The sequence below is a fragment of the Euprymna scolopes genome, chromosome 29 (assembly GCF_053919585.1).
Source record: "Euprymna scolopes isolate OS-2025 chromosome 29, ASM5391958v1, whole genome shotgun sequence".
Classification (NCBI taxonomy): Eukaryota; Metazoa; Mollusca; class Cephalopoda; order Sepiida; family Sepiolidae; genus Euprymna; species Euprymna scolopes.
In genome coordinates this window covers 92,742,493-92,769,807 of record NC_136510.1, presented here as the reverse complement: position 1 = coordinate 92,769,807, position 27,315 = coordinate 92,742,493, and the positions used below count along the sequence as shown (strand labels likewise).

Sequence of the window (27,315 nt, the reverse complement as noted above, 5' to 3'; positions counted from 1 at the left end):
CGCCATATTGTTTAAATCAAAACAGAACATTACCCCTCCCCTCTTTTTTTGAATTCTGTGTCTTACGATCGTTTTCATCAAATTCTATTCTTTTTTATTTTCTTTAATAATTAATTTTCTACCTAATCGATTTTCGTAATTTTTGGATATAATCATCTTTAAAATACAAAGAATACGTAGATACTATTGTTTTCATGTAAAATTCAGTTTTATGATTTCCAAAATTTCGTCTCAATAGCGTAGAATCGCCGTAAAATGTTAATTCCAACTTGCCGACAAAAACTATAAATTCTGTGTAAGCGCATATTCATTCATAACTTGAAATGGCTTAATTTTAATTTTTTTTTTTTTTTTATCTATCTGTTGATAGCTCAAATGATAGAAGGCACCGTCAGGGCGCGAAATGTTTTAGTTTCGATTCTAGCTGATGGTAACCAAATCATTTTTTTAAAAAAACTTTTTAAATCAGTATTAGGTACAATATGATATTCCATAAATAATTGGCTCTGTTATAATAAATACGAAATCTGCATGAATTGAAATATATTTAAACAAATCGGGCAACGCCGGGCGCCACTCTCCGCCCCCCCCCCACCACCACCACTCCGATTCCCCGCTAGTTTTACAATAAGATTTTTACCGTATCTACGCGTACGTTACACGCACGGACCATAATTACGTTCGCTTGGCTGAGCTTTTTTTTTTTTCTTTCTCCTCTTACTGGCGGACCTTCTATATCGCTAAACTGATTTTAGTAGCAGCCGGCTGATAGTTGATACGCCGGCCTTCTCACAGGTGAGAAACACTTGTTGCTCGCATGAGTAGTCCCCATTGTCGCAGTTCTCGTTCTTGTCGCCATCACCTTCACCACCGCTGTCGATGTCGTTGTCGTCATCGTCGTCGTCGTCGTCGGAAAGCGGCATGGTCGTGGACGCTGAAGCGCTTTCAACCTGGCCAGCTTAATCCCGGGTTACGGAGTTGGAATCAAGTTTGGAGTTATGATCGCTGACGACGACCTACGACAGCGTCGCTCCCTCTTCTTCTTCTCCTCCTGTCTCTTCGTCCAAACGGATCTAGGAGTTTCTTGACTTAAAAAAAAGACGTTATTGGATTATACATACATACATACATACATACATACACACACACACACACACACACACACACATATATAACAAAATATAAGAATTTTAAAAAAAGCAAACACACACATCGGATTTATTATATGAAGATATTTTCTTTAACTTTTCTTTTGTTTTTACTTTCAAACCGGTTTTAATGATTGGATAATGTTTTATCAGGTAGGAAACCTTGATTTTATTTGCTTCTTTTTAGGGGAAAGAGAGGGGTTTAAGAATGTTTGTCTGCATATGTGTCTTATTGGTATTTATCTGCTTTCCAAAGAGAACAAAATGTGACACAAGGAGAAGGGGGAGGGGTGAATCAGCTACCCAAAAAGGGAAACTCTAGAGGTAAGCAAAACAAAAGTTGCCTTAGTATAAAAGGGCTTCCCTACATAAACTGAGGACAAATTAAGTTAAGTGTAGCATCAGAACAGGTACTACACTGTGGTCTCATTCGAGTTATTTACTTTATTTGTGGGGGGGGGGGAGCAGGTGGTTGATATCCTGATGAAAACCGAACATTCAAATTTTGTTTAGAATTTGGAGCAAGGTGGATGTAACTCTCAAACTCTTACTTCTCATAAACCGCCAAAAAAAAAAAAAAAAGACTCCACTGTCTTCGAGTCCCTAAAACCCTAATCGCACCTCACCTCCCTCCAGAATCCATTAATAATAATAATAATAATAATAATCACTTTGGTGTGTGTGTGGGGGGGTATATGCTCGCTCCCTCTCTCTCTCTCTCTCTCTCTCTCTCTCTCTCTCTCTCTCTCTCTCTCGTCGAACGCTTGGTTTGCTATCAAGCTGGACCGCTTAATTTTATAGGATTAATCAACTTTTCCCAAGCTCACCTCTTATGCATTTTTTAAAATCAAAATTTAAAAAAATGCAAGTCCCAATTAAACGAAACCTTCGATTTTTCTTTCTTTTTTCCTTACCACAAATTTCTTTCAAGAATTACGGGAAAATCTCATTTATTTAATACACATCTCTCTCTCTCTCTCTCTCTCTCTCTATATATATATATATATATATATATATATATATATATATATATATATATATATGAGAAAACTTTTCAGTCTTTTTATTTCCCTATCCTCCTCCTTCTCCGTCTTCGTACTTCCTATTCTTTTCCTTCCTCTTGTTCTCAACTGTTTCCCTTCTCCCTTTTTCTTTCTCCTCTCCCTCTTCGCATCCGCTCCATCGCTTTTCATTTTTTTATCATAATTTTTCTCTTCATTTTTCTTCTCTTTCCTTTTCTCTTTTTTCTTTCTTTTTTCTTTTTTTCTATTTCTCTTTCCTTTTTCTCCTTTTTGTTTTTTTCTTTCTTCACTTTCCTTTTTTCTTCTTCCTCCTTTCTTTTCCTTCTTCACTTCCTCTTCTTCTGTATCCTCTTCTTCTGTATCCTCTTCTTCTTCTTCTTTGCCCCCCCCCCGTCTCTCCCACCCTTACCCCTCTTCTCTTCCCCCCAAATCCTCTCCATTTTTTGGCTGTCGGGTTCACAATGTTGAATTTTCACGGTAATAACTTTGGAAAATGTATAAACCCACACGTGCTTCCATTTGTTTTTACTAACTAGCAACTTGTGTTTAATTAATAGCATACGATAAAACGTTTACACCATGTGTATTGTGTGTGTGTGTGTTTTACATTAAATAATTCAAATAGATGGTACGCCGTAAAACACGTGGAAACAAAATTTCCATTTTTTTCTTTTTCTTCCCTTTTGTTGTCTTTATTTTCTTTTCTTTTTCTTTGTTTTCTTTTTTGTGCTTTTTACTCGCATTTTCTTCTTTATTCCTTTTTCTCTTTCTTCATCATCCCCCTCCTTTTCATCCTTATTCTTTTTGTTCTATCTCTTTTCCTCTTTCGTCTTCTCGTTTTCCTTCTCATCCAATTTTTTCCTTTTTAATCCTTTTCCATTACTTTTCCCTTTTTCCTAACTTTCCTTCCACCTTCTCTGCTTGCTTTTTCTTTTCCTCCTCCTCTTCCTCCTGCTTTTCATTCTCCTTTCCTTTCTCTTCCTTGTCTCTTTTCTTTGTTCTCGTCCTCCTTTTCCTTCCCTCTTCCCATCTACCTTTTCTTCCCCCTTTCCTTTTTCCTTTTCGTTCTTTTATCCTTTTCCCCGTTTTTCTCCCCCATCTCTCTCTTATCCTAATTTTTCTTGTTTTTCTTTCCTTTCCTTTTTTCTTCTCCTTCTCCTCTCTTTGTATTTCTTTTCTTTTTTTTTCTTTCTCTTTCTTTTCGTTCTTCTTGCATTTTTTTTTGTGCGTTCCCACGAGGTGTACCTTTTAGTCGCAATACCGATTAACAGAAAATGAAAGGAAACATCATCTCCCACACTTTCCCTTCCCTTCGGTTCCCCTCATCCTGAAAGCCCACCAACTACATTGATTTCTGAACAATCCCAGAAGTTTCTCGCGCCAACCATTCTTTTCCCAGGCTCACCTTTTATGCATTTTGGGTGGTGCGCGCGTTTCGAAGTCTGACAATTATGACGGGCGCAACGCTAACCCATTTCATAGCGAATTCGCGACGAGGCCTTTTCTTTATATATATATATATATATATATATATATATATATATATATATATATATATATATACACACACACTTTGTATCTCTTACCTGAATGTTGTTGCTGCTGCTGCTGCTGCTGCTGCTCATTGGTGGAACCAAACAAAAAATAATCAGGAGCTTCGGTATCTCAGATTCAAAAGGTTCCATTTTATGATTTTGGTTACTTTAAATCTAGCATGTCTGACGCTCCATCCTCTGCATGACCACGTAAGTGCCATACCGTATTTTCCGGCTTCATCCTGAAAATAACAGAAAGGACTAATGGAGAATGTTATACCTCTTTTGGAAATGAAGAGGTTATTTACTTCATTTCCGCCGCAGTAAAATGTGACACAAGGTCAGAAAGTTGGGGAAAGTCAAATCAGCGTCCATAACCTTTAAAAAATTGGCTAGACAACCTCGTCGGCGGTTCCCGGTAGGGATGGCTCATGTAGTAGGTAATAAACTTACTCAACCTGACAGACGAGAGGCAAGACTTGGGAGGGTGGACCTACAGTAGAACCCCGAGATGGTGGCCCTAGAATACGGTTTTTCAGATTACGATGTGGAATACGATGCTTTTTCCGGCCCCTGGTTACGGTATTTGCCCTGTCTTACGGTGTTATTTATAAAGTTATTTGATTATATACATGTGTATTATATCCTGCATTGTATTTTGTTACTAATTTTTAATATGTACTGTATAAAATTTTGCTTAGGTCCCGCCATACGGCGATTTCACCTAACAATTCCAACCCCGAAACGGATTAATGCCGTATCCCAGGGTTCTACTGTACTGGGATGACTCCGAATGAAAACTCAGCCCGACAGATACAATGGTGAAGATTAGAAGGGAGTGCATAAATTATTAAACGATCTTCGTACCAGTCATATTGTCCTTTACAATCAGTTTGACTGCGATTTCATTGCTGTCGGATGAAGGTATGACTGTTCAGCTTCCGGGGGGGGGGTCCACTTTCTCAGTCTTTATCTATTTTTTGAAAATGGATTAGTTGTATCGCTAATCGTCAGAGCCGCTTCTTCCAGAGAATATCGACGGGGTGTCTCAAGCATTTTTTGTAGGCCATAATGCACTTATCCTAGTGTTCGAGATTTTCACCTTAACACCTTGTGCCTAACGCCATGAAGATTTAAATAATAAATACAAGTTATTAAACGAGCTGTGCTCGGCGTAATGGCGTTGATTCACCTGTTCTCGGTGGTTCATTGAAGTTAAGCAAGTTTAAACTTGGTCATTACCTGATGAGTGACTGTTTTGGGAATACCGGGCGCTGTATAGTAGAAAGAAGGTGACACCACCCTGGAAAAATGTCAAAAAACTAACGTCACTAAAATTAGATTTGTTGAGAAAGATAAAGATGTGGTTGAGAACGACTTTTGAATTTGTTATTTTTTTCGAAATTGCTTGCTTGAGAGGAAATCGAATCCACCTGACCCCGAGATTCATCAGATTTCGTGTTTTTTTTTTTTTTTAATTGTTTCTAAATTTCATCAAATTACGACCTGCTATTGCCGTTCTTGCAATTATCTTATTTATAAAACTCAATGTGTCTGTCTGTCCGTCCGTCCGCCGTCCGTCTGTCTGTCTCCATTTTTTTTTTTTTTTCCAAAGTGTGCCTCCTTCAAAACGGAAGGTCGCAAACTGGCGCGAATCGGCTTAAATGATTGCATTTTTGTGGACCGGTTTTTTATAGGTCTTAACCCGGTCACATTAAGTACTAAGCGGTCAAAATTGAAATAAATTATAACTTGCCTAACGTAAGTCAACTTAATCTTCTTCTACGCATGAGCAAACATATATATATATATATATATATATATATATATATATATATATATATTTGTACATTAATGTTAGTTTTTTTGTTTGTTTTGTTTTTTTAGCCATTTCATATCCGACTGACGATGTCCACGCATTAACGTTTCAGATTGGAACGCTACAAACTTTGCTTTTATTGAAATTAATAGATTATGTTGGTCTGTCAGGCTTTTATTTGAAATAAGTTTATAAGATTCTCATTGTTAAGCGCACTGATTGAATGGATGCAGCTTATGATTAGCATTCGGAATTCGGTTATTCTGTTAAAAAAAAAAAAAGAACGAATCGCCGTCTCGCCTGGGAGCGGGGGGACTTAATATTTTACCTCCCCAAAAATCGAGATTGAAAAAAAAATGGCAGAAATATTTTTAGCGAAGGTACATTACGAATTCGGTTTTAATTCGGTTAATTCCTTTTTTTATATATTATCCCTGCTACCACCAAATAATAAAAAAATATAAACAAATCAAAGTTGAGCACTTCTGCATTACACAGACGGCGGCCAGTTTTTGTATATGTGTGTGTGTGGGGAGGGGGCGTTTCACTAAACTGTCGCCAGGTGGCGCTTCTCTTCATTCAAATTGTTTGTTAATTTAAAAATTCTAACTAATATATTGTTGACCCATCAACAGGTGCCCCCCCCCAAAAAAAAATTAAAACTATATTTTATCACAGTGACAATTTAACTTAAATTAAAAAAATGTTTCAAAAAAAAAATCCCATGTTGCTTTAATTTAAAAAATGTTTAATTAAAATTATACTTTCTTTACGCAGACTTTTCAATAAATGTTTTTATCGTTCATACATTTTTATGCTTTGATTTTAAAATAGTTTTGTGTTCGGAGAAGAACATTATCTTTATTTATTTGCCGTGTTATTTTACGAGGAATAAATTGGAGTTATCGCCCCTTATAGTTATCGACGTCCCTGTGATGCGGAAATACCTCAAATACAAATGAAATATAAACTGAATTATTAATGAAGTTATGAAATAGTTATAAAATTAAATACAAATTAAAGATGAAATAACGGGACCTGTGGAAATTCCACAGGGAACTCTTTCATATGTAATATATTGATGTTGGCATTCTGTCCATGTGTAGCGTAAATGGAGACGCCCTGATATTATTGTAGTTTTTTAGATAACACTGCAAAAAGTATTTATCTAAGCTAGCAGGGACGCCCGGCGTAGCTCGATGGTAAGTTACGTTTAAATATGATATTTTAATTCTTGCACATTTCGTATGGTAGTCAATTTTCTATCGATTCTTATATTTTATAAAATTGTGATTTCAAAAATAAAAAAATATATTCATCTGAATTGGGTGCATCAGCTTGAATCGAACCCGTAATCAAAACTTATGAAGAAAAAATATATGTGTATCTAACTTGTGTTCTTTCCGCTATAATCGAAACCGAAACCAAAACTTATGAAGAATTCTTGGTAACATTATTTATTACAAGAAATGAAAGGTCATAACAATTAAACGACAGTCACTCGGAAGAAAAAGATGTAAGCATTACACAAGAAATAACACACACGCTATCTTATTGATATATAGATAATATAAATTAAAATATAAAAATAAATAAATGAATAAATATAAATGAAATATAAAATAAAAAAATTGACTGAATTATAAATTAAGAAGAAAAAAAGAACGTTTCTATTTGTTTCTTTTTTTTTTTTGCCCTTTCTCTTTCACTTGTTTTTTTTTAATTATACGGCGTGTTTAAATCTTTCTTTTGTAAAAAAAAAAAAAAAAAAAAAAAAAAAAAAGGCAAAATACAACATTAAAAAAAAACGATTGAAGAATTGGTTACATTCGGTATCTTTAGCTCTGCGGACTTAGTTTCCAATATTTCCATGAAACCGAATGAAAGATATAACTAATTTATTGCTCACTAGCGGAAGGGGGGGGGCAGACGTAAATTACGCTTACATGTAATATTTTAATTTGTTCAGATTTCGTATATATTATTATAGAGTCGTGATTTCAAAAGTAAAAAAAAAAAAGAAAAAAATATTTGGGTGCCATCAGCTAGAATCGAAACCGAAAACAAAACTGTAGCATTCAAAGCTGGTGACGTTACCACTGTAATAACGTGATACGCATATGAACTAATTAAAAATAAACTAAGATGAATGTACAAAATGTATAACGATTTTTTTTTTCTATTTTGGTCAATTTTTGAAACCTTAAAAACTATTTTAACCAGCTAAAGCTCATAAAAGAACGGTCCATAAAAAAATCAATCATTTGCGGGCCCCTAGCGCCGCTCTGCGACTTTTAGTTTGGGAAGAGATAGTTTAAAAATATGGTGACAGACAGACAGACAAATAGGCATATAGCCTTTTATATATTAGATCTACCTTCTCTACACCATGTTAGGTACAAAACCGTCTTTGAAATCTAGTGGATGATTACCTTTTCCCCTCATTACTTCCTCTTTCCCATAGAAGAGTCGTTGCGGGTCTATCTCGTATCTCTCGTTATTTTTATGGCAGGTGCTCGACTGAACTTCAATCTATACCCCGCCCACCGTGCAAAACATTCACAAATCCTCGTCTACCTACAACGACTGTCAATAATTTACTTTACTCTCTATCTCTACTTAAAGCTAAACGAAAATTCCATGAGCAAAGTTTCTTTCCTAGAACTGTTTGTCTATGGAAACCAATACTGAGAGGTTGCTTCACAGCTAACTACAACAGGATCGATTTCACATCTAATGTAAATAAGTCATTATAATTAAATCCTATTCGACTTCCGCCATAATCGATCATCAAAGTGTTGTCTCACAGTTTACCTGACACTCATAAGCCCTTACCCTCGAGAGGCCTTAAGTTTTGATAAGTAGTTACCTGTTAGTAAAAAAAAAAAAATATATATATCAGATGTTTTGAAAACCTAGCATATTAGAGGAAATGCACTCTGGTTTACAAAAAAAAAAAAAAAAAAAAAAAAAAAGAAGACAACATACCTGAACAGCCCTGTCAGCATTCCTCTGTAGGGAAGTCTCTTACAGAGAGAAGATAAAGCCTGGAAGAATGGGCCTCTTTAGAGCGAACAGAACCATAGCTCAACCCCGCAGCAACAAAAGCACTATATGACTGATTGCTGTGGATGTATCCTCAAATATATGTGCTGGTTATGATTCGGCCCATACATTCAACCTTACGTTTGGCTTAATTCATTTGGTAAGTAAACCTGAGATGTTACCTCTAGTTGCCAATGTTCCTATCTGACTTGGTCCAGTGTATTTAATGATCTATATGTTAAGACGTGCTTTAGTATTCATACTTACCCCCCCCCACACACACACACCTCAAAGTACGTCTTTCCCAGATCTTTCTGTCGTTTTCCGGTAAAACCACAGTTTAGTAGCCTGTCCATAATAACGCGCCGAACAATTGCATACAGGTGATAAATAGTGTTTTATTTTATTTTTGTTAAATATTTATAAATAAGAGAGCATATCGAGTTAAAATATATTAAGCACTAGCAGGGAGACCCGACGTGGTCCGGGATTGATTGAAGATCAACAAATATTCACTCTTCCCATACTTTTATCATTATCGAAATTAGTTAAATCGCCCATTTTTTAATCAAATCGAACGATTACCCGCTCTAGTAAAGGGAGGAAGCTTCACATGCTTCCTTGCAGTGACTTTGTCGTCAATACATTGTAGTCTACATTGCACTGTAGAGAATCTATTGTTGATTTTATAAAATTATCTGTACATTATGTATTGACTTAAAGTTTAAAATGCAAAAGATAATTGTGCTCTAAACACAAACATTCATTTCGATCGCGCCCCTGGCTTATCAAAGAACCAACTATAGATTTTATCGAATTATTTTTGTATAATACCTTGAATTTAAGTTCAAAATACAAAAGTCAAATATAATCGTTTAATTGTAGTCTAAAAGGAAACATTAAATTCGAACGCGCTCCTGTTTTATAAAAGAACCTACTGATGACTTTATACGGTGGGACTTTCTGCTTTTGCGGTGATGAAACTTCCCAAATGCTCCTGTGATGTTAGGTTGTATAAAAGTGTTAACTTTGGTAAAAATCGGACTTCCTTTTTTTAAATCAGATTTTTTCGATGATCGTGTTTTTAAATCTACTTATTCTTAACATAAGTAATCTGTCATGTTAACGATTCACGCATGCGCATTCGTGAAACAGTTGACAAACGGATAAAAATCTGATCACTCCCCACGTACCAATTTTCCAATGTTGACCCCTTAGCAGCCTCCACCCCCCGATGAAAACACATTAAAAAGTTTTCCACGTGTCTGAATACCTTATACACCAAGATTCAAGTCTGTAGATTAAGAATTCCTTAAGTATATTGGTTGAGAATTATCCTCTCTCTCTCTCTCTCTCTCTCTCTCTCTCTCTCTATCTATCTATCTATCTATCTATCTATCACTCTCTCACACACACACATATTCTCACTTTTATAGATATATAGATATAATAATTCTGGTAAGGTTTGTATCCACGGGGTAAAAATCCAGACGGTCTTTACAGTGTTTATATAATAGCTCTATTCATAATTAAGCACTATGCGCGCGCACGTTTTATTCATATAGACATATCATGGGCGAATGTCTAACAAACATTTTATGATTTGTAGCCATCGTGAGGCACACGCTCTTATTTAATTCAAACTTTTGTCTTTTGAATTCGAGTATGTACGTATAACAGTAAGTTGTATACGAGCGATTAGATTTATCTCAGTAACAGATTGATAGCGATTTTAATTACGTGCGTCGGTTACAAGCGATCAAATCGAATCCTATTAAGCAATCTCTGTGTACGTACGTGTGTGTGTGTGTGTTCGCGTTCTCGCAAGAGTCTGGCTAAAACATTTCATGTCGCGAAGAGTGAGGACCAGGGAGATGAGGGGAAGGGGATAATACTGGCGTTAAAGGTCAACAGGATAAATACAAATGTCATTCTTTTTCGATCTACCTTTTTTTTTTTCTCTTTTTTGTTGGTGTTTTTGGGGTTTTTAATTTCTTTCTTTTATGTTTTTTCTTTGTTTTTGTTTTCGTTTTTCTTCTTTTTTTTTAAAATCCTTTTGCTTTTTTTCTCTTCCTATTTTTTTTTTTTTTAAGTTTTTTATCGCTTTTCCACCATCGTTCTTTGCAAGATTAATGCCACTTCACTTCTATAGACACACACACACACACACACACACACACACACACACACACACACACACACACACACACACACATATATATGTGTGTGTGTATATATATGGGTGTGTGTGTATATATCTGTGTATATATATATCTGTGTATAGTAAAAAAATAATTATATATATATATATATATCTGTGTATATATATATATATATCTGTGTATATATATATATATATCTGTGTATATATATATATATCTGTGTGTATATATATATATCTGTGTATATATATATATATATCTGTGTATATATATATATATCTGTGTATATATATATATATATCTGTGTATATATATATATATATCTGTGTATATATATATATATCTGTGTGTATATATATATCTATCTGTGTATATATTTCGCTTATAATAAAATAGGGAAGGGGTGGAACTGGAACATTCGTTGATCATTATTAAATCCTTGGCAACGTTGAGTCCCCTTGCTTATATATATATATATATATATATATATATATATATATATATATATATATATATATCTATATAATGTCTGTGTGTGTATATATATATGTGTGTATATATGTATATATATGTGTGTGAATGAACTCTTTTTCTGGGTCAACGGCCAACTAGCACCGTGTATATTTGTGCGTGTGTGTGTGTATATGTGTATTGGGGTAGAGAGGGCTCCCGTAAGCCGTGGTGAAGGCAACCTTTCTAGGAGAAGCAAATCTCTGATTTAAAAAACCATAAAGCGGAAGACCAGTACCCGCATTAAGCTGGTCTGCAGTTTAATTTTTTGCTGGCTATCTTGTTCTTGCTTGTTGCTGGATCTCAACATTTTGAACCGAGAGAGAGACTTAGGTGTCGTACAAAACTAAGACTCTGTAACATCATCTTTGTATAGATACACCCTCAGACATTTGGGCTCATGGATTTTTAATGTCTGAGGGAGTGGCACTCGTCTGACAAGACGTTGCAATCATCATATGTGTGTGTATATATATGTATATATACATGTGTGTGTATATATATGTATATACATGTGTGTGTATATATGTATATATACATGTGTGTATGTATATATATGTATATATATGTGTGTATGTATATATATTTATATGTGTGTGTATATATGTGTGTATGTATATATATTTATATGTGTGTGTATATATGTGTGTATGTATATATATTTATATATGTGTGTATATATATGTGTATGTATATGTATATGTATATATATATATATGTCTATATATATGTATATATATGTGTGTGTGTATATATATGTGTGTATATATATGTATATATATGTGTGTGTATATATATATGTGTGTGTATATATATGTGTATATATGTGTGTGTGTATATATGTGTGTGTATATATATATGTGTGTGTATATATGTGTATATATATGTGTGTGTATATATATGTATATATATATATATATATATCTGTGTGTATATATATGCATATATATCTGTGTATATATGTGTATATACATATATATATCTGTGTATATATATATATCCATATATATGTATATATATCTGTGTGTATATATATGTATATATATCTGTGTATATATATATATATATATATGCGTATACACACACACACACACACACATATATATATATATATATATATATATATATATATATATATATATATATACATATAAGCAAGGGGACTCAACGTTGCCAAGGATTTAATAATGATCAACGAATGTTCCACCCCTCCCCTATTTTATTATAAGCGAAATTGCGTTTTTTTTTCTTTTAAATCAAATCGATTGATTGCTCTTTCAATCTGGGGGCCCAGTACGGTCTCAAATGTACTTTTGATGTTAGACTGTTTAAAAGTGACAACTTTGATCAAAATCGGACTGTTTCATTTTTAATGGGTTTTTTTTTCGATTATCGATTTTCGATAATCATCGGAGGCATTCCGTTATAAAACCTCTCTAAGAACACTCCCAGACGCATAAGGTACATTTATGTGAATTCTATATGCGGACGAACTCAGAAACACACGTATAAAGTTCCTTGTATATTTCTCGCTGGCAGCAACCGTTAGCCGTCTCTGATATTAAAATCGTAATAAGCTTCCTCAAAATTGCACTATTCTCCATATCCTTCAAGTGGAAGTCTGGGTAGTGCTCTCCCTCCTCTGTCATTCTGTTTTCTTTATTATTATTATTATTATTATTATTGACTAGCAGGACCATTCTACGGAATGAGAAATATATTTAATCAGAAAATATGTTTTTATAAAGCTGCTATTTTTCTTGAGAGCGCAAAAATATTCGATTTTTTAACGGAAAACCTAATAACACGCAGCAAATGTGAGTTTATCAACATTTCTATTAAAAATAGTATCAATTGTATTTTAAATATATAACTGCCCCAAATGAGATAAATTAATAAATACTACGAGGGGCGTGCAATAAGTAATGCCCTTGATCCACTTCCAGTTGTCTGATCTAGCTGAAATTTTGCATGTGCAATGGTTTATATCTCTAAGGGTTATGTGACAAATTACAGCTCTGAACTTATTGTGGTTTCTGTTTTACAGGTGTTTGAACTGAGTCAGGTGTGAAATGGAGCCTGTTGAATGTCGAGCAGTGATCCGGTTTTTATAATTGAAAGGACGCACACTACAGTAGACTTTTAATGAAATGAAATAAACTTATGGTGATAATGCCCCATCATATGACCTTGTAAAACGCTGGCATCGTGAATTCAAACATGACCGGAAGTCTGTGGAAACAGCTCCCAGACCTGGTCACCTCTTCTGCCATTGATGAGGCATCTGTCCGTGAAGTTGAGGCTACCATTTTGGAAAATCGGCGCATTACTATTAGGCAAATAGCCCCAGATGTCAAGATTAGTACAGGGTCTGTGGAAACTATCATTCATAACCATTTGCATATGCATAAGGTGTCTGTCAGATGGATTCCCAGGTTGCTCACACCATTCCAGAAGCGAGAACGCATCCAGTGCTCGAGGATGAATTTGGAGATGTGCCAAGAAGAAATTAATATTGTGCTACATAGTTCAAAGCAAATAATAAAAGCACATTTTAAGAAACAATCAAAAATTTTCATCTTCAGTCCATAACCTCTTGGAAGACAATGTTCTTCTTATTTTGCCCTGTTTCTTTCGAATCTTCCCGTTTCTACGTAACGCTTCGCTGACTTTTATCAGTGACGAACGATCACACGACGAAATTACAACAAATTAATTCTAACACAATTACAACAACAACAACAACAACAACAATAATAATAATAATAATAATAATCATCGAAAACGAGGCTGCATGAAAAGGGAGGTAATTCTGATATTTTTGTTCACGTTGCAAGATTGGCCTTTTAAAAACCAAATTTCGTAAATTTGGCCTTTTTTTTTTAATTATTGAAAGCATCTTGGCAGTGAAAAATTATATTTGGCTTTTTTTTTTTTTTTTTTTTTTCAAAGTGTAACGTACGGAGTAAAGAAGTAACAATCAGAATATTATATAAATATTTCAATATGATAGCGTGTGTGTTATTTTGTGTGTAACGCTTACATCTTTTTTCTTTCGAGTGACTGTCGTTTAATAGTTATGACCTTCCATTTCTTGTAATAAATAATTTTACCCAGAATTCTTCATAAGTTTTGATTTCGATTTCTATTATAGCTGAAGGAACTCGAGTTTTGGTTTCGATTTTGATTAATGCTGATGCACCCAAGTTATATGGATATATTTTGTTTATTTTGGGAATTACAACTTTATAAAATACTAGCAGGGGGGCGACGTTGCCCGAGTGTTTGGAGGTGTGTGTGCTCGGGCGGGGGTGGGGTTGTTAATGAAAACATAAGAATAAGCGAAGTAAAAAAAACAAAAAGAAAACAGAAAAACGAACGTTAAAGCTTATCTGAAAAATAAAGCGGGGTGGGGGGGTACCCGGGCGGTGGGGGGGGGGTAATCAAAACATAAGAATAAGCGAAGTAAATATTAAAACTTTAAAAAATAAAAAACACACAAAAAAAACTAACGTAAGGCAAGTTTTTCCGATTTTTACATTTAACATCGTTCGTTGAATGTTAAATGTAAAAATAGGAAAAACAAAAACAAAAAAGAAAACAGAAAAACGAACGTTAAAACTGCTTTAAAAAAATCTGAAAAATACCCCCCCCCAAAAAAAAAAAAAAAAACACGTGAAAAATGGCTTAAATAAGCCTGTTTTGATATTAAAATTTAAAAAATCGGTGGATACCCGGGTGTTTTTGTGTGTGTGTGAGCGGGGGTGTTAATGAAACCTAAGAATAAGCGAAGTAAAAAAAAAAACCAGAAAAAAAACGAACGTTGCGTGAAAAATGGCTTAAATAATCCTGCTTCAATATTAAAATTTTAAAAATCGAAAAAAAAAAAAAAATAGACATCTCACACCACGATTCGAACCCAAAACGTTTATATAATGACCCAACGCTCTAACCAACTGAGTTACCGCGACGGACATGAAATTGTGCCAGTTCTTCAAATATTTAAACTAAATCAGGTTATGACGTCGTCTGACGCATGCGTAGAACCGATCTCGTCATGAGAGGACGGTTTTTGCTGACCCCATCCCCTGTAGGAAAGTGCTGATTTCAGGGTGTAAGAATTAACGTTTTTGGCCAATTTTTCGATATTTGTCGGGCGAAGGATAGCGCTTTCATATGAGACCAAATTTGTGAATTTTTGTTCAGTCTGTCGAAAGGTTTTAGCAGACATACAAACACACATACATACATACATCTTCGCTTTTATATATATATATATAGATAAGAATCTATAGAAAAATGACTCTATACATAAATTAAAATATCATATTTAAGCGTATTTTACGATCGAGTTATGCCGGGTGTCTCTGCTAGCTTAAATAAATACTTTTGCAGTTTTAACAAAAGAGCTACAGTAATATCAGGGCGTTTCTATTTACGCTGAATATATACAGAATGCCAACATCAATATATTACATATGAAAGATTCCCCATGTGGAATTTCCGCAGGTCCCGCTAGTGTAGATAAATGGTAGAATCTAATATTGGTTTTGTAGCATGTAAGTATGTAGGATAAAACTCGAGAATTAGACAGACTTTATTTGCTACACTAGATCAGTTATTTCCCCGTTTATTTCGTTTACGGTTACAGCTATGATCATATTCGTCCTTGTTACGCATGCCGGTTTCTGCTGTCTCCTTTTGCTCTTTTTTTTTTTTTTTTTTTTTTTTTTGCTAATCTTTATTTGTATCATATTGAAAATATGATTCGGGTGTGGAAACGCATGCAGTTTTTACTGGAGAAGGGCGTGGCCGTAATAAAACAATGTTTGAGGATCTCTTAATTTAAACCAACTGAGTGTAAAAAAAAAAAAAAAAAAAAGCGATGGGTAGATTTAGGACAGGTTTTCGCGCGTTTCGCATGTCCTCCCTCCCTTTCGCAAAAAAAAAACCCAGTCAAGCATTCCGATTTTATTTTATTTCCGGCCTTCTCCCTCGGTCACAGCAAGTAACGAATGTAGACACCGTCTCCCTTCTAACAGCGGGGAAACGACAACCTGTGTCCATAAGCGTATACAATAAAATGTTTACAATAGGTATTGTATTTTGACATAAACGAGTCTTCTACTACCACTACTGTCACACAGACACACACATGCACAAAAATGAATCTAATAAATGCGTTTCAACACGAATTTTATTTCCGAATGGGTGCACCAATACCTTAACATATAAATTAATATAATTCAGTGGATTAAGAATAACACAGTCGAAAGAAATACAACGAATAAAAGGCTAATCCGAATCAAGGATCGATGTTATATTATATGGGTTCATATGCGTATAAAATGAAGTGTTAACAATTGGTATTGCATTTTGACACAAAATACCGTACTACTACTAAACGAGGACGATGACGACCAGCAGTACCACGACTACTGACGCATCCATTAATATAATGGAATGAAGTCGGAATACGAAATTATATAGTGAAAAAAAAAGAAAAAATGAAAGGCTAGTTCAAATCAAGTATCGATATAACAGAAGCAACGTGTATCTATACTCATATATAATGAAGTGTTTACAATAATTATTTCACTGATATAAAATACTTCTCTCCTCTTCCTACTACTACTACTACTACTACTACTACGCGAACACAAAACAAATCTTACAAATGCGTTGAGACAGCTAATTTTAATGTTTCCTAACTGGGGTACCAATAATTTATCAAGCAGATTGCTATTTGGATTTGACTTTGGGTAACTTTATATATTAGAAAAAGGACAAGGGAAAAAAATGCGGCCCATTGAGTTAGTGTTTGAATAATTGACAAAAGAGTGCTTGATTTATAAAATGACAAAATCATTCTGCTTGCAATATTTCCCTTCTCTTTTCGTCTAGGGATTTTTATCCTGGACCCCCCCCCCAAAAAAAAAAAAAATCAACAGAGATGAGAGCATCCCTATAATGTTCCGGCCCACTTAATTTTGCGGTGGTAGTTAAGTTCTGTGTAGTTCTAGGAGATCAACCCTCCGAGGCTATTCCTTCTCTCTTTGATAAGGAGTTAGTTTATTGGTAATCACCTGAGGCGCCCTAGCCCGGGAGTGCCGATGGGCTGCTAAGGCACTTTTTGCAGGTCTGAGGCGCTGACTTCTCAATCCCACTTTCCGAGCCTGGTGTCTAAGTCCTTGCAGTGGGAGAGAATTTAATATATCTCCCCCTTCTCTTTTTCTCTACGTCTTCAAGTTAAATATTAGTAATTCTGGTCATCGTTTATTATATATATTCATTGAACTTTTGAATAGTCAAGTCGCTGCCTGATGATATCTGTTGTTTGATTGAAACAAGTGGCTATTTGTAGCAGCGGGATGTGAGCATGTTTATATAACAATAAACAAGTATATATATATATATATATATATATAGGGTGACCCTCCCCCCCAAAAAAAAACGGGCACCGTGTACACGTTATTAATTAGTTTGGGCCCGTTTTTTTTGTCACCCTATATATATATATATATATAATTGACTATTCCAACCATTTTTATTCTGCATTTTATTATTAACCTCGCTTTTTAATTAACTAGGCGAGAGTTATAGATGCTGTATAAAATAAGAACGTGGTGTCATAGTGAGAGAGGGTAAAAGTGATAGAAATTAAGACTATTTATTTAACCGTATATTGTAATTAACTCTCTAATCAGAAGAATTAAAATGGAAGCTTTATCGATCTCTCGACAAAAGGAAGGTAGACCTGTAAATTTACCATTGTCCGTTCGTACATTCGTCTGTCCGCACATTTCTCAATAACTACGCCTTGGAATTTTTTTAATTTTGCACAAACATTAAACATGATATGAGTAAAAACGTAACAGAACGGATTTTTCGGGAAAACTCCGGTTAACCCCCCCCCCCGAATGCCTTTCGGGTTAAAATGGCTAAAATTGACACTTTTGGGCTTATTAAAAAAAAATTGATTCCTTCGATTTTTTTTTTAATTACATTTTCACTCCAAACAAGGCACATTGCCACTTTGCTGTAGGGGCTACTGTCAGGGAAATAGGCATCAGGGGTAATGTGTAGGGAGTTGGGCAGCAAGATGTCGGTTCACGTTACACTTGAACTTCTGCATGTCAGCACAGTTGGGGAAGTAGGGACCCGGAAGGGAATTCCAAAGTCTAGCTGTCCTGGGGAAGAAACTACTGGAGTAGAAGGCTCTCTTACATCTTGGGATCTCTACTGTGAAGGGGTGGGATTTAGCTGCTTGTCGGGTTTGTCGGGGGTATTTACGTCGAGGGGGCACAAGTGCTTACAGTTTTATAAAAATTTCTGAAAAGTTGTGACTAACAGAGTTCTGTATAATTTTGCTTGTCTATACTTCGCGATAACTCTTGGGTGTGCCACAGGGGCTTTTTAGGGCTATTAAAAATACTCCATTTTGGGACTATTTTACCATATTTGTCCAAAAATTTCTGTGTATGTCTATTTAGCAGTTTTGCATGGTGCTGAACTCAAATTCAAATATGTTAAGGCCTAAAACTGCACCGTTTGTTCATTTTCACTAAGATTTGATGTCTCCTGGGGTCTTTTGGGGCTAAAAGGGGGGGGCAAATGCTTAACTTAGTCATTTTTATGTCTCATTTACTGTGAACTCACAGGAGACCACGCACGCTTCATTTTTTATCTTATTTTATTTATTTACTAGCAATGGATGCCCGGCGTTGCCCGGGTATTTGAAGGTGTATGCTGAGCAAAAAAAAAAAAACGGTATTTTTTTTTTTAATTTTAACCCCGATTATAACCCCTTAATATTTATTGTTTTGGTCTCAAATTAATTTATTAAATTAGATCCATGTCCAAGGAACCAATATCTAAAATGTCAAGTGTTTAGACCCAAAATTGGCGGAGGAGTTTGGTAGAGTTCTTAAATGTCAAATCGTTGAACTTTGACCCCTTAACAGCGCAATTTCTGGCCGACACCCGATCATATCGATTTTCCCAAATCTCAGTACCCCGTATATCAAATTTCTAGTCTGTAGATTAAAAATTGACAGAGTTATTGCGTACGGAAATGTACACAGACACACATACAGACACGTTCACTTTTATAGATATATAGATTTATTTATTTGTTAAACATAACTCAATCTTTAAACCGCATAATGTTTAGCATGTAGCTTGCATGATTATAATATGCAGAAAGAAAACCATAGAGAAACAAACGTTGATTAATTCAGCTTTAGTACAATGAGTAAACGATGACTGTTAACTCATTGAAACCATCATGACCATTGCTTACATGCTTTAAAGTTGTAATAAGGAAATAGAAAATGTCCACTTAATACTGGACGCCGTATCTGAAATCGGAAATTACTAAACAGTGTTGACCCTTTAAAACATCCCGATTGTATTTTTTGACCGTCTTTTTTAGTCAGATAATTGGTTTTCGATAATTTAAGTAATAATCAAGTCAAACGCTTTTTATTAATTGGAATATTTCTTCTTTTTTTTCTAATATTTTTAACTAGTTTAATTATCAACCGAATATAATTATACTAATATATTATTACTAGCAGGCCGCCCAGCGTTGCTCGGTCGTGAAATTCGCATAGATATTAGGTTTAAATTAATGCATATTTCTTATTTCTTCTCTTCTATATAAATAAAATGAACTCATTTTTTCCCGTCTGATTTTGACTTTAATAGGATTAAAAATCAAGATATTTCATGCAAATATAATATGCACAAACGGCAGAACAATATCTGAGGTGTGTTATAGGCTTATTATTTCTCAAATTCCTCGATAATCTTAGATTTCTATACTTTTTCTGCTGAGAAGTCACGGCCAAAATCGGTTAAGATCAATGGAAGTGGTAAAATATTTTCTCTCTAATAAATTCCTCCTCCCCCTGCCACCACTTAACACCGTTTGGGGATCGTTCACAAGGAACAGTTGAGAAGAGAACACCGGTTTGGCTTCGTAGTTCTTTCATGTGAAGTTATTTAAAATCACTAAACTAAGCTACAGTGCTCTGTGGCGTAGTGGTTAGCGTGCTGGACAATTCACATTATATTTTCACGTTCGCGCCGACCTACCGTAGTCGTTTTTTTTTTTGGTTTTTTTTTTCTCCTAAACAACTGGAATGTACTTTTCTTGGTGGCCGAACTGTTAACGTTGCAGATGGTTTTTTTTTTCACACTTTATTTTCCTACTTTTACTCATGACTCCGGGTTTGATCCTTCCTACTTACCTACCATAACATTCTTTAAAAACTCCCCCCCCCGTCCCGGAAACAAACACTCGGGCAACGCCGGGTACCCCCGCTAGTTCGTTATAAACAGAAATATCGTAGGTATTAAACGTAACGTTAAATTTCTTTTTAAAACGAAAAGAAACTGATACATGTACATGCGAATAAATAGGGTTTTTTTTGTATGAACAATTCACTTCTTGTAAGTAAAAAAAAAATACTCTAACTAAGATCGAAACCAAAACCTAGAGGACAGCGAGTCAAGTACGATAACAATTAGACTAGTTTGTCAAGTTCTTGAAAAATTGTTTCCAAACGTACTTATCCTTAATATAAAGAATCTATCACCTGAACGATTCACGCATGCGCATTCGTGAAACAGTTGAAAAACAGATAAAAATCCGATGACCCCCAATTACCAATTTTTTAAATTTGAACTTCTTAGCAGCCCTTTTTCCAGATGAAAACCGATTATGAAGTTTTCCATGTATCTGAATACCCTATATACCAAATTTCAAATCTGTAGATTAAAAATTCGTTGAGTGTATAGGTTGAGAAGTGTCCTAACACACACGCATTCTCAGTTTTATAGATTATATAGATTGCACAAAAACAGAAAATTATTAATCATATATAAAATAGAAATTAAGACCACAAAATGGTGCAATTTTCAAATGAATAAAATCGACATTATTATCTATATTTTACCGGTATATATATATATATATATATATATATATATATATATATATATATATAAACATTAGAAACCCAACATAAGTCTATACAATATTCTGCTTGTTTCTGTCTTAGTTAGTTCGTACGTTACGCTTTGATGCAGCTTCGTTTTTGAATATCAATATAATAATAATGATTATTTTTGTAATTGTGTGAGAAAGAAACTCGAAGTAATTTCGACACCGAAAAAAGACGTCATCAAAACGTTTCGTCAAAAAATTGACTATAATAATATACACGAAATCGGGATAAATTAAAATATCATATGTAAGCGTATTTTACGACCGGGCAAAGCCTCCACCCCCTACTGGTATCACATATTCCGACTTTTTAATTTCTATTTCTTCGCTTAACTTACGTCAAACTAACCATCTAATTTTTGGAAGATCTTGAAGCCACTGGACATTGTAAGCCTCCGCTTATTGCAGTCGCCCGCTGCCGCTTTCCAGCGTGTATTTTTTTTACGTGATATACTGCTAGGGATTTGTTTCAGCAATTTTTGAAAAACTTCCTTTGTTTGTGCCACAATGCCACAAATATTATATGTAATCAATTTGAAATTTTATATAAAACGTGTGTGTGTGTGTGTGTGTGTGTGAGAGAGAGAGAGAGAGAGAGAGAGAGGGGGGGAGAGGGGGGGTTTAACAGCACGACCTCTACTGTTAAGTGGTCATGTTTGTGGGCTAATCTGAATGTACAGAATAATTAAACTCACCCTTTTTTCTCTGTTAAAAATGGCTTATTTAATAATCACATGATTATTTCAGCGTGTAACATAAGTGCATAAGTACCATTGTCCTATAAATTACTAATATTTATACTTGCTGTAAATTTACAGCATTATTCTATTTGTAAAATTGGAAAATATTGTATATATATATATATATATATATATATATATATATATATATAATGTGTGTGTGTCAAAAACATCGTTAATTCATTACCCACACAGCACCAGCCGTATAGCGTAATGAGAAACCTTGATTGTCATTTGGGCGGTCGGTTTCGATCCTGGCTTGAGCCAGTTTCCTGTCTAGCCGCGCTGATGAGCTGTAAAAAAGCGAAACAGTACTGTATGTGGATGACATTATATATATAATATATATAATATGAAGCTGAACGTCTGTGTGTGTGTCTGGTCACGAATAGGTTCCTATATGGTTGACTATTATAGAAAACTGATCACATATAATGATAGAAGTATCGAGACGCAGGAATGGTTATGTTTGATCTGGCATAATGATGATTCATTAAAATTGTGGGGTCTGCGTATGGGGTACGACGTAGTGTGGGCGGAATTCTTATCCTAAATAGCCACACTTTCAATTTTATAACTCCTGCAACTTTTTTTAAGATGGCTGCCATACGAAATCTTGTACATTGGTGCCACACGAAATTAAAAAAAAAAAAAAAAAAAAAAAAATGGCCGCAACATAATTTTAATGAAGAATATATTTTTAATGATTAAATTCGATTTTATTTAACGAATTAAAAGCAAAATATTTGTACTGAACGAATATAAACATAAACAAACATAATTTTATGCTGTGTTTATTGCTTTATAGTTTTACGGCTTTTTTTTTTCTTTCTTAGCAGCCATCCAGAACTTAGGGTTAGTGATCATCACTTCGGACTTAGGGTTAGTGTTTTGTTCAATAAAGCCATTGCATTTTTAGAACTCCTATTAGAAACATGTGCTCACTACACAAATTTTAGATCATTGACTGCATAAGACGAGGAGGTGCCTGTGGGTAAGTGGTTAATGACACAAACTGAAAACCTGGGACGGGATATCAAGTTCGAATTGAGTTAGTCCCACAGAAACTTTCATCAACCCCATACTCGTCCTTGTGTCTAACTTTCTAGAGAGCAGATAAATAAAATAATAAGACGCGAAACCTTGACTGTATAATCACGTTGACACACCAGTTCTCGTTAGAACACCGAAGTTAAGCAATTTTACACCTGGTCAATACCAAATTGGTAATCATTTGGGATTACCAGGCGCTGTATGCAGGAGGACGTTGACACCTCTTTGCAAATAGTGCTAAAATCTGGTATTGTCATATCTCCTAATGGAGATATGCAAGCGACTGGGACCGCTTGTGAGTTTGATATTCCCATAAAACTTTCAGCTTCAGTAAAAGTCGGTTCAACTCTAGGTTCGGTAACTTTAATGATGCTATATTATTCTTTTTTGCTTAGTTAAAATTGGGGGGTAAGCACTTATGTTACCGTGCAGTTTTTAAAAAATGATATTTTTAAGTTAAATTAAATTTTTACAATATCTTTTTTTGTTATTATTAAATTGCTAAGTGAAAGTACAGAATAATTACAAAACATCCTCGTCTCTACATGTTAAGAATGGCTTTCTAAATAATAGCATTATTATCTCAGCACGGTAATATCAGTGCATAAGTACCAAAATGGATACCTTAAAATGAAATTACACCATATGTCTGACCCCGATAGTTTTTACATCGCCCTACCTCCCCAAATGTTTGAGGTCGTAGCTCCCAATTCCAAATCTGCCCTCCCCAATCTGCTTAAGAAGACAGAGATTTGTTGATCAAACCATCCTCTATTTATCTGTGTCTTATTTGTAACGAGTCTTCTTTTTATTTGTTCTGAATATTTTTAAAGAACTTCCGCCCTCAACCCGACCCCATTTTTACCGTTTCCTTAAAGTCGACATACCCCTCTCTCTCTCTCTCTCTCTCACACACACACACACACACTCAGCGCAGAAATTCCTCTTCACCCCCTTTTTTTTATAACAAACCCCGAACGAAAAATTCTTCACTTCGCCCTTCTTTCCTTTTCACTTTTTACTCCCTAATTAGGGGTCTTTAAAATGTTTATGTACTTTTCCAAGGAACGACTGATGAATGTCCTTGGCTCTCTCCTTTCTTATCAGCTACCAGTACAGCTGCGTTCTAATTAAGAAATACAAGAGAAATGGATGGGGGAGAAGCAAAGTAACAGCGGGCTGAACGGCTGGGGAAAATGGGGCCCCTAGGTGTGGGTGTCGAGAAAGCATCAATGGAAATTAATAGGACTGGCACACACGCGTGAATACCTATCTATTTTACTTAATGAGAGCTTCTGAAAGCTGATACATTATGTGTCACGGGAAGTTCAATTTTTATCTAACATATAAAATTATCTTGTCGGATTTTTAAAACCAGACTCAAATAGCATTCCGTCTTACATATCGGTACTTTATTCGAACTTGCCTATTTGTTCGGTTTTCTTTACGTTTCATTATTTATTTCCTTTTTTTTTTTTACATGAAGGTCACCACTTATCAAGGCCCGGAAGCCACTCGGGAATAAGGGCTATTGCGTGTACAGTAATCAATGGGATAGTATCGTAGTAATGATTAGTATTGAGATTTGATAAAGTGTCTTACTTAAGGGGCGGTTCATCAGGAATTTGTTTATGTTGGACTTGAAGACATCCAAGTTGTAGTCAGGTGGGAAATAGGCAAACGGAAGAGAGTTCTACAGGCGTGCACTTCTAAGAAAGAAGCTTTGTTCATGGAATCTACGTTTTGATTTAGGCATAGATAAAGAGTGGGGAAAATTATTGACAGTGGTTTCAGCTAGACGGGTGTTTTTCGTAAATGATTGGCGAGGGGGGACGAGAGGTTGGAGCTCAGACGAACACTTGCCATGGAAATAATGATAAAGCAAAGATAGGCTTGCTTGTATTCCTTTTTAATTAAAATTATTCCGACTAGGAAAATTGTTAGAATGCAGACTTTTTTTTTCTTATGTGCAAGGCAAATGTCATATGTAATTATACTGTGTTCTCTCATTTGACGTCGTCAAAAATAATAATTATATATTAAGTGGTTTGTTATAGGCGGCGAAATTTAAATTCAAATAAATAACAGAAAAATATTTTTACTATACATATGCGGTTTATTCACAAGAGTAATTTTTTTTATATTTATAATTTAAAAACAATTTCGAGTATATAGCCCCCGCGGCTCGCACGTGTATGGCGTAATCTAGAGGTCCAATTTTCATAAAAATATACGCATTAAATTAGGCTGAATTTCGTAAATAACGCGTCGAATGTTATCTTCGAAGTGGTCTATTATGCTTGATTTATCGCCGTAGACATGGGACTTTGCATATCTCCAAAGAAAATAAACCAATGGAGTTAAATCGCCTAAACGAGGTGACCAATAAACAGGTCCATTTCGTGAAATTAATTGTTCATTAAATGTTTCTCTCAGAAAGTTGATCGTATCACACGCTGTTTTCAAACGCTGCTCGGGTGTCAGTGTCCTCATGATGAATTGCCGAACCAAGCTGCATAACCGATAATATCCAAAGTTGCAATTAAAATTTAAACGTTCACCGCCTCAAAAAAAAAAAAAATATATATATATTAAAAAATAACTATAAGCAGACATTATTAAATACAATATGAATGCTTTGCTTTATGGGTTGTTTTTTCTTTTTTTTTTTTTTTCAATTTTCCGTATAATCTTGTTTATTTCAAAATCGAAAATATTAATGAACGTTTCATAGTTATCGCGAGGCTGAGAGCGGCCATATTGTTTTAAAATTCAGGAGTAACAGCTCTATTCGATTACTGAGATTTTGTTTTGTAGTAATTTTTTACTTAGCCGAACTCGATGTGGAAGGGTTAAACGATGGAATTCTATGGTGGCGATCGTTCAAGCAAGAAATCGGTAACTTTACAGTGTCGGTTTGTTGTCTACCCATGTGAATTGGAAGAGACAATATTTGCTTAGGATTGATTAGGTGATTAATAAAAAAAAAAAAAAACACCCCTATAGTCGATCTGTCGTTAGTCAGTTTTGATTGGTTCGCTCGTTCGTTCACTGACGTTTTTATCTGTTTGTTACGAGTTTTGGTCGTAAGCAACGAGGCAATTCGTTGCAACACTCAGATAAGTTTATCCAAAAGTCGTGAAGTAGTCACTACACTATTTTTCTCTATCACGTCGAGTTCGGGTTTTGGTGCTTCGAGTTGCCCAAGTGATATGTAGCAATTGTGAGGCACTCGCTCTTATTTAATTCAAGCATTTGTTTTTTGGTTTCGAGTATGTACGTTTAATACGGGTGATTTGATTTATCTCGGTAACAGATTGATAGCGATTTTAAGTGTGTCGGTTACAAGCGATCAAATTGAATCCTATTAAGCAATCTCTGTGTGTTTGTGTGTGTGTTCGCGTTCTCGCGAGAGTCTGGCTAAAACGTTTCATGTCGCGAAGAGTGAGAGACAGGGAGAGGAGGGGAGGTGGGATAATATTGACGTCCAATCCCACCCTCACCCCACATTTTTCGTCGGCTAAAAATCCGACAGTTTGTATTCGAAATAATCAAAACTTTTTAATTGTTAGAAATCGTAAATTTTTATTTTCGTAATAAAAAAAAATAACTACTTGACCAATATACGTGATTTTTGGAATATGACATTATTTTTTTCCTTAAAGATTTTTCAGAACTTTTCATTTTTTTTCAAATAAGTGTAATTCTAAGTAAGTAGGTTTTTTTTTTCTTTTGTGCCAATCGAGAAAAATCGGGCGAGCAGCCATTTTTGTTTTTTTAACGTAATCCTATAAACCATTCTTCAAAACAATAAAAAAGAAAAAGAAAAAAGAAAGCATGACCACTTAATTAAACGGAGATAATAAATTAAAAATTTAGATGTTTACGTTGTAAGGGAACCAATTCTGAAAAAGAATCGAAAAATACAAAAAAAAAAAAAAAAAAAAAAAAAAAACGAAAAGAAAAAGAAAATGCTTTAATCCCTCACTTGTTCCTTTGGCCTTAAGCCAATTTGAGCTTAACTTTAGCTTGGGGGGGGGGGCGATTACAACTTCAGAGATATTGATCAACTTAAGAAGGCCTTTAGTGAATTCCATACGTCTTTTTTTTAAAAAACGTTTGTGCTTGTTGTTATTTATTTGCTTCTCCACGAAACCAAAACTGACACAAGGGCGTTTTTAATGTGGGGCGGAAAACCAGCTCCCCCAAAAGGGGAACTCTGACGGTAGACGAAAATAAAAATTGCCTTAGTATAGAAGGGTTTTCTCT

At 34.8% G+C, this 27,315-nt stretch overlaps 1 protein-coding gene across 5 annotated transcripts in view; it reads left to right on the top strand.

Annotated features, from left to right (window-relative positions):
- The window catches only part of LOC145252782 (E3 ubiquitin-protein ligase PDZRN3-like), a 596,515-nt gene that overhangs the window by 137,459 nt on the left and 431,741 nt on the right, over positions 1 to 27,315 (top strand). For 2 of the 5 annotated variants that reach the window (XM_080112720.1, XM_080112717.1), the window contains exon 1: positions 995 to 1,301. The exons of the other annotated variants lie outside the window; for them this stretch is intronic. In XM_080112720.1, coding sequence (XP_079968846.1) covers positions 1,290 to 1,301 — 12 coding nt within the window. In that variant the 5' untranslated portion in view covers positions 995 to 1,289. Of the gene's footprint in view, positions 1 to 994; positions 1,302 to 27,315 lie in introns of those variants that run through there. 5 annotated transcript variants of the gene reach the window in all.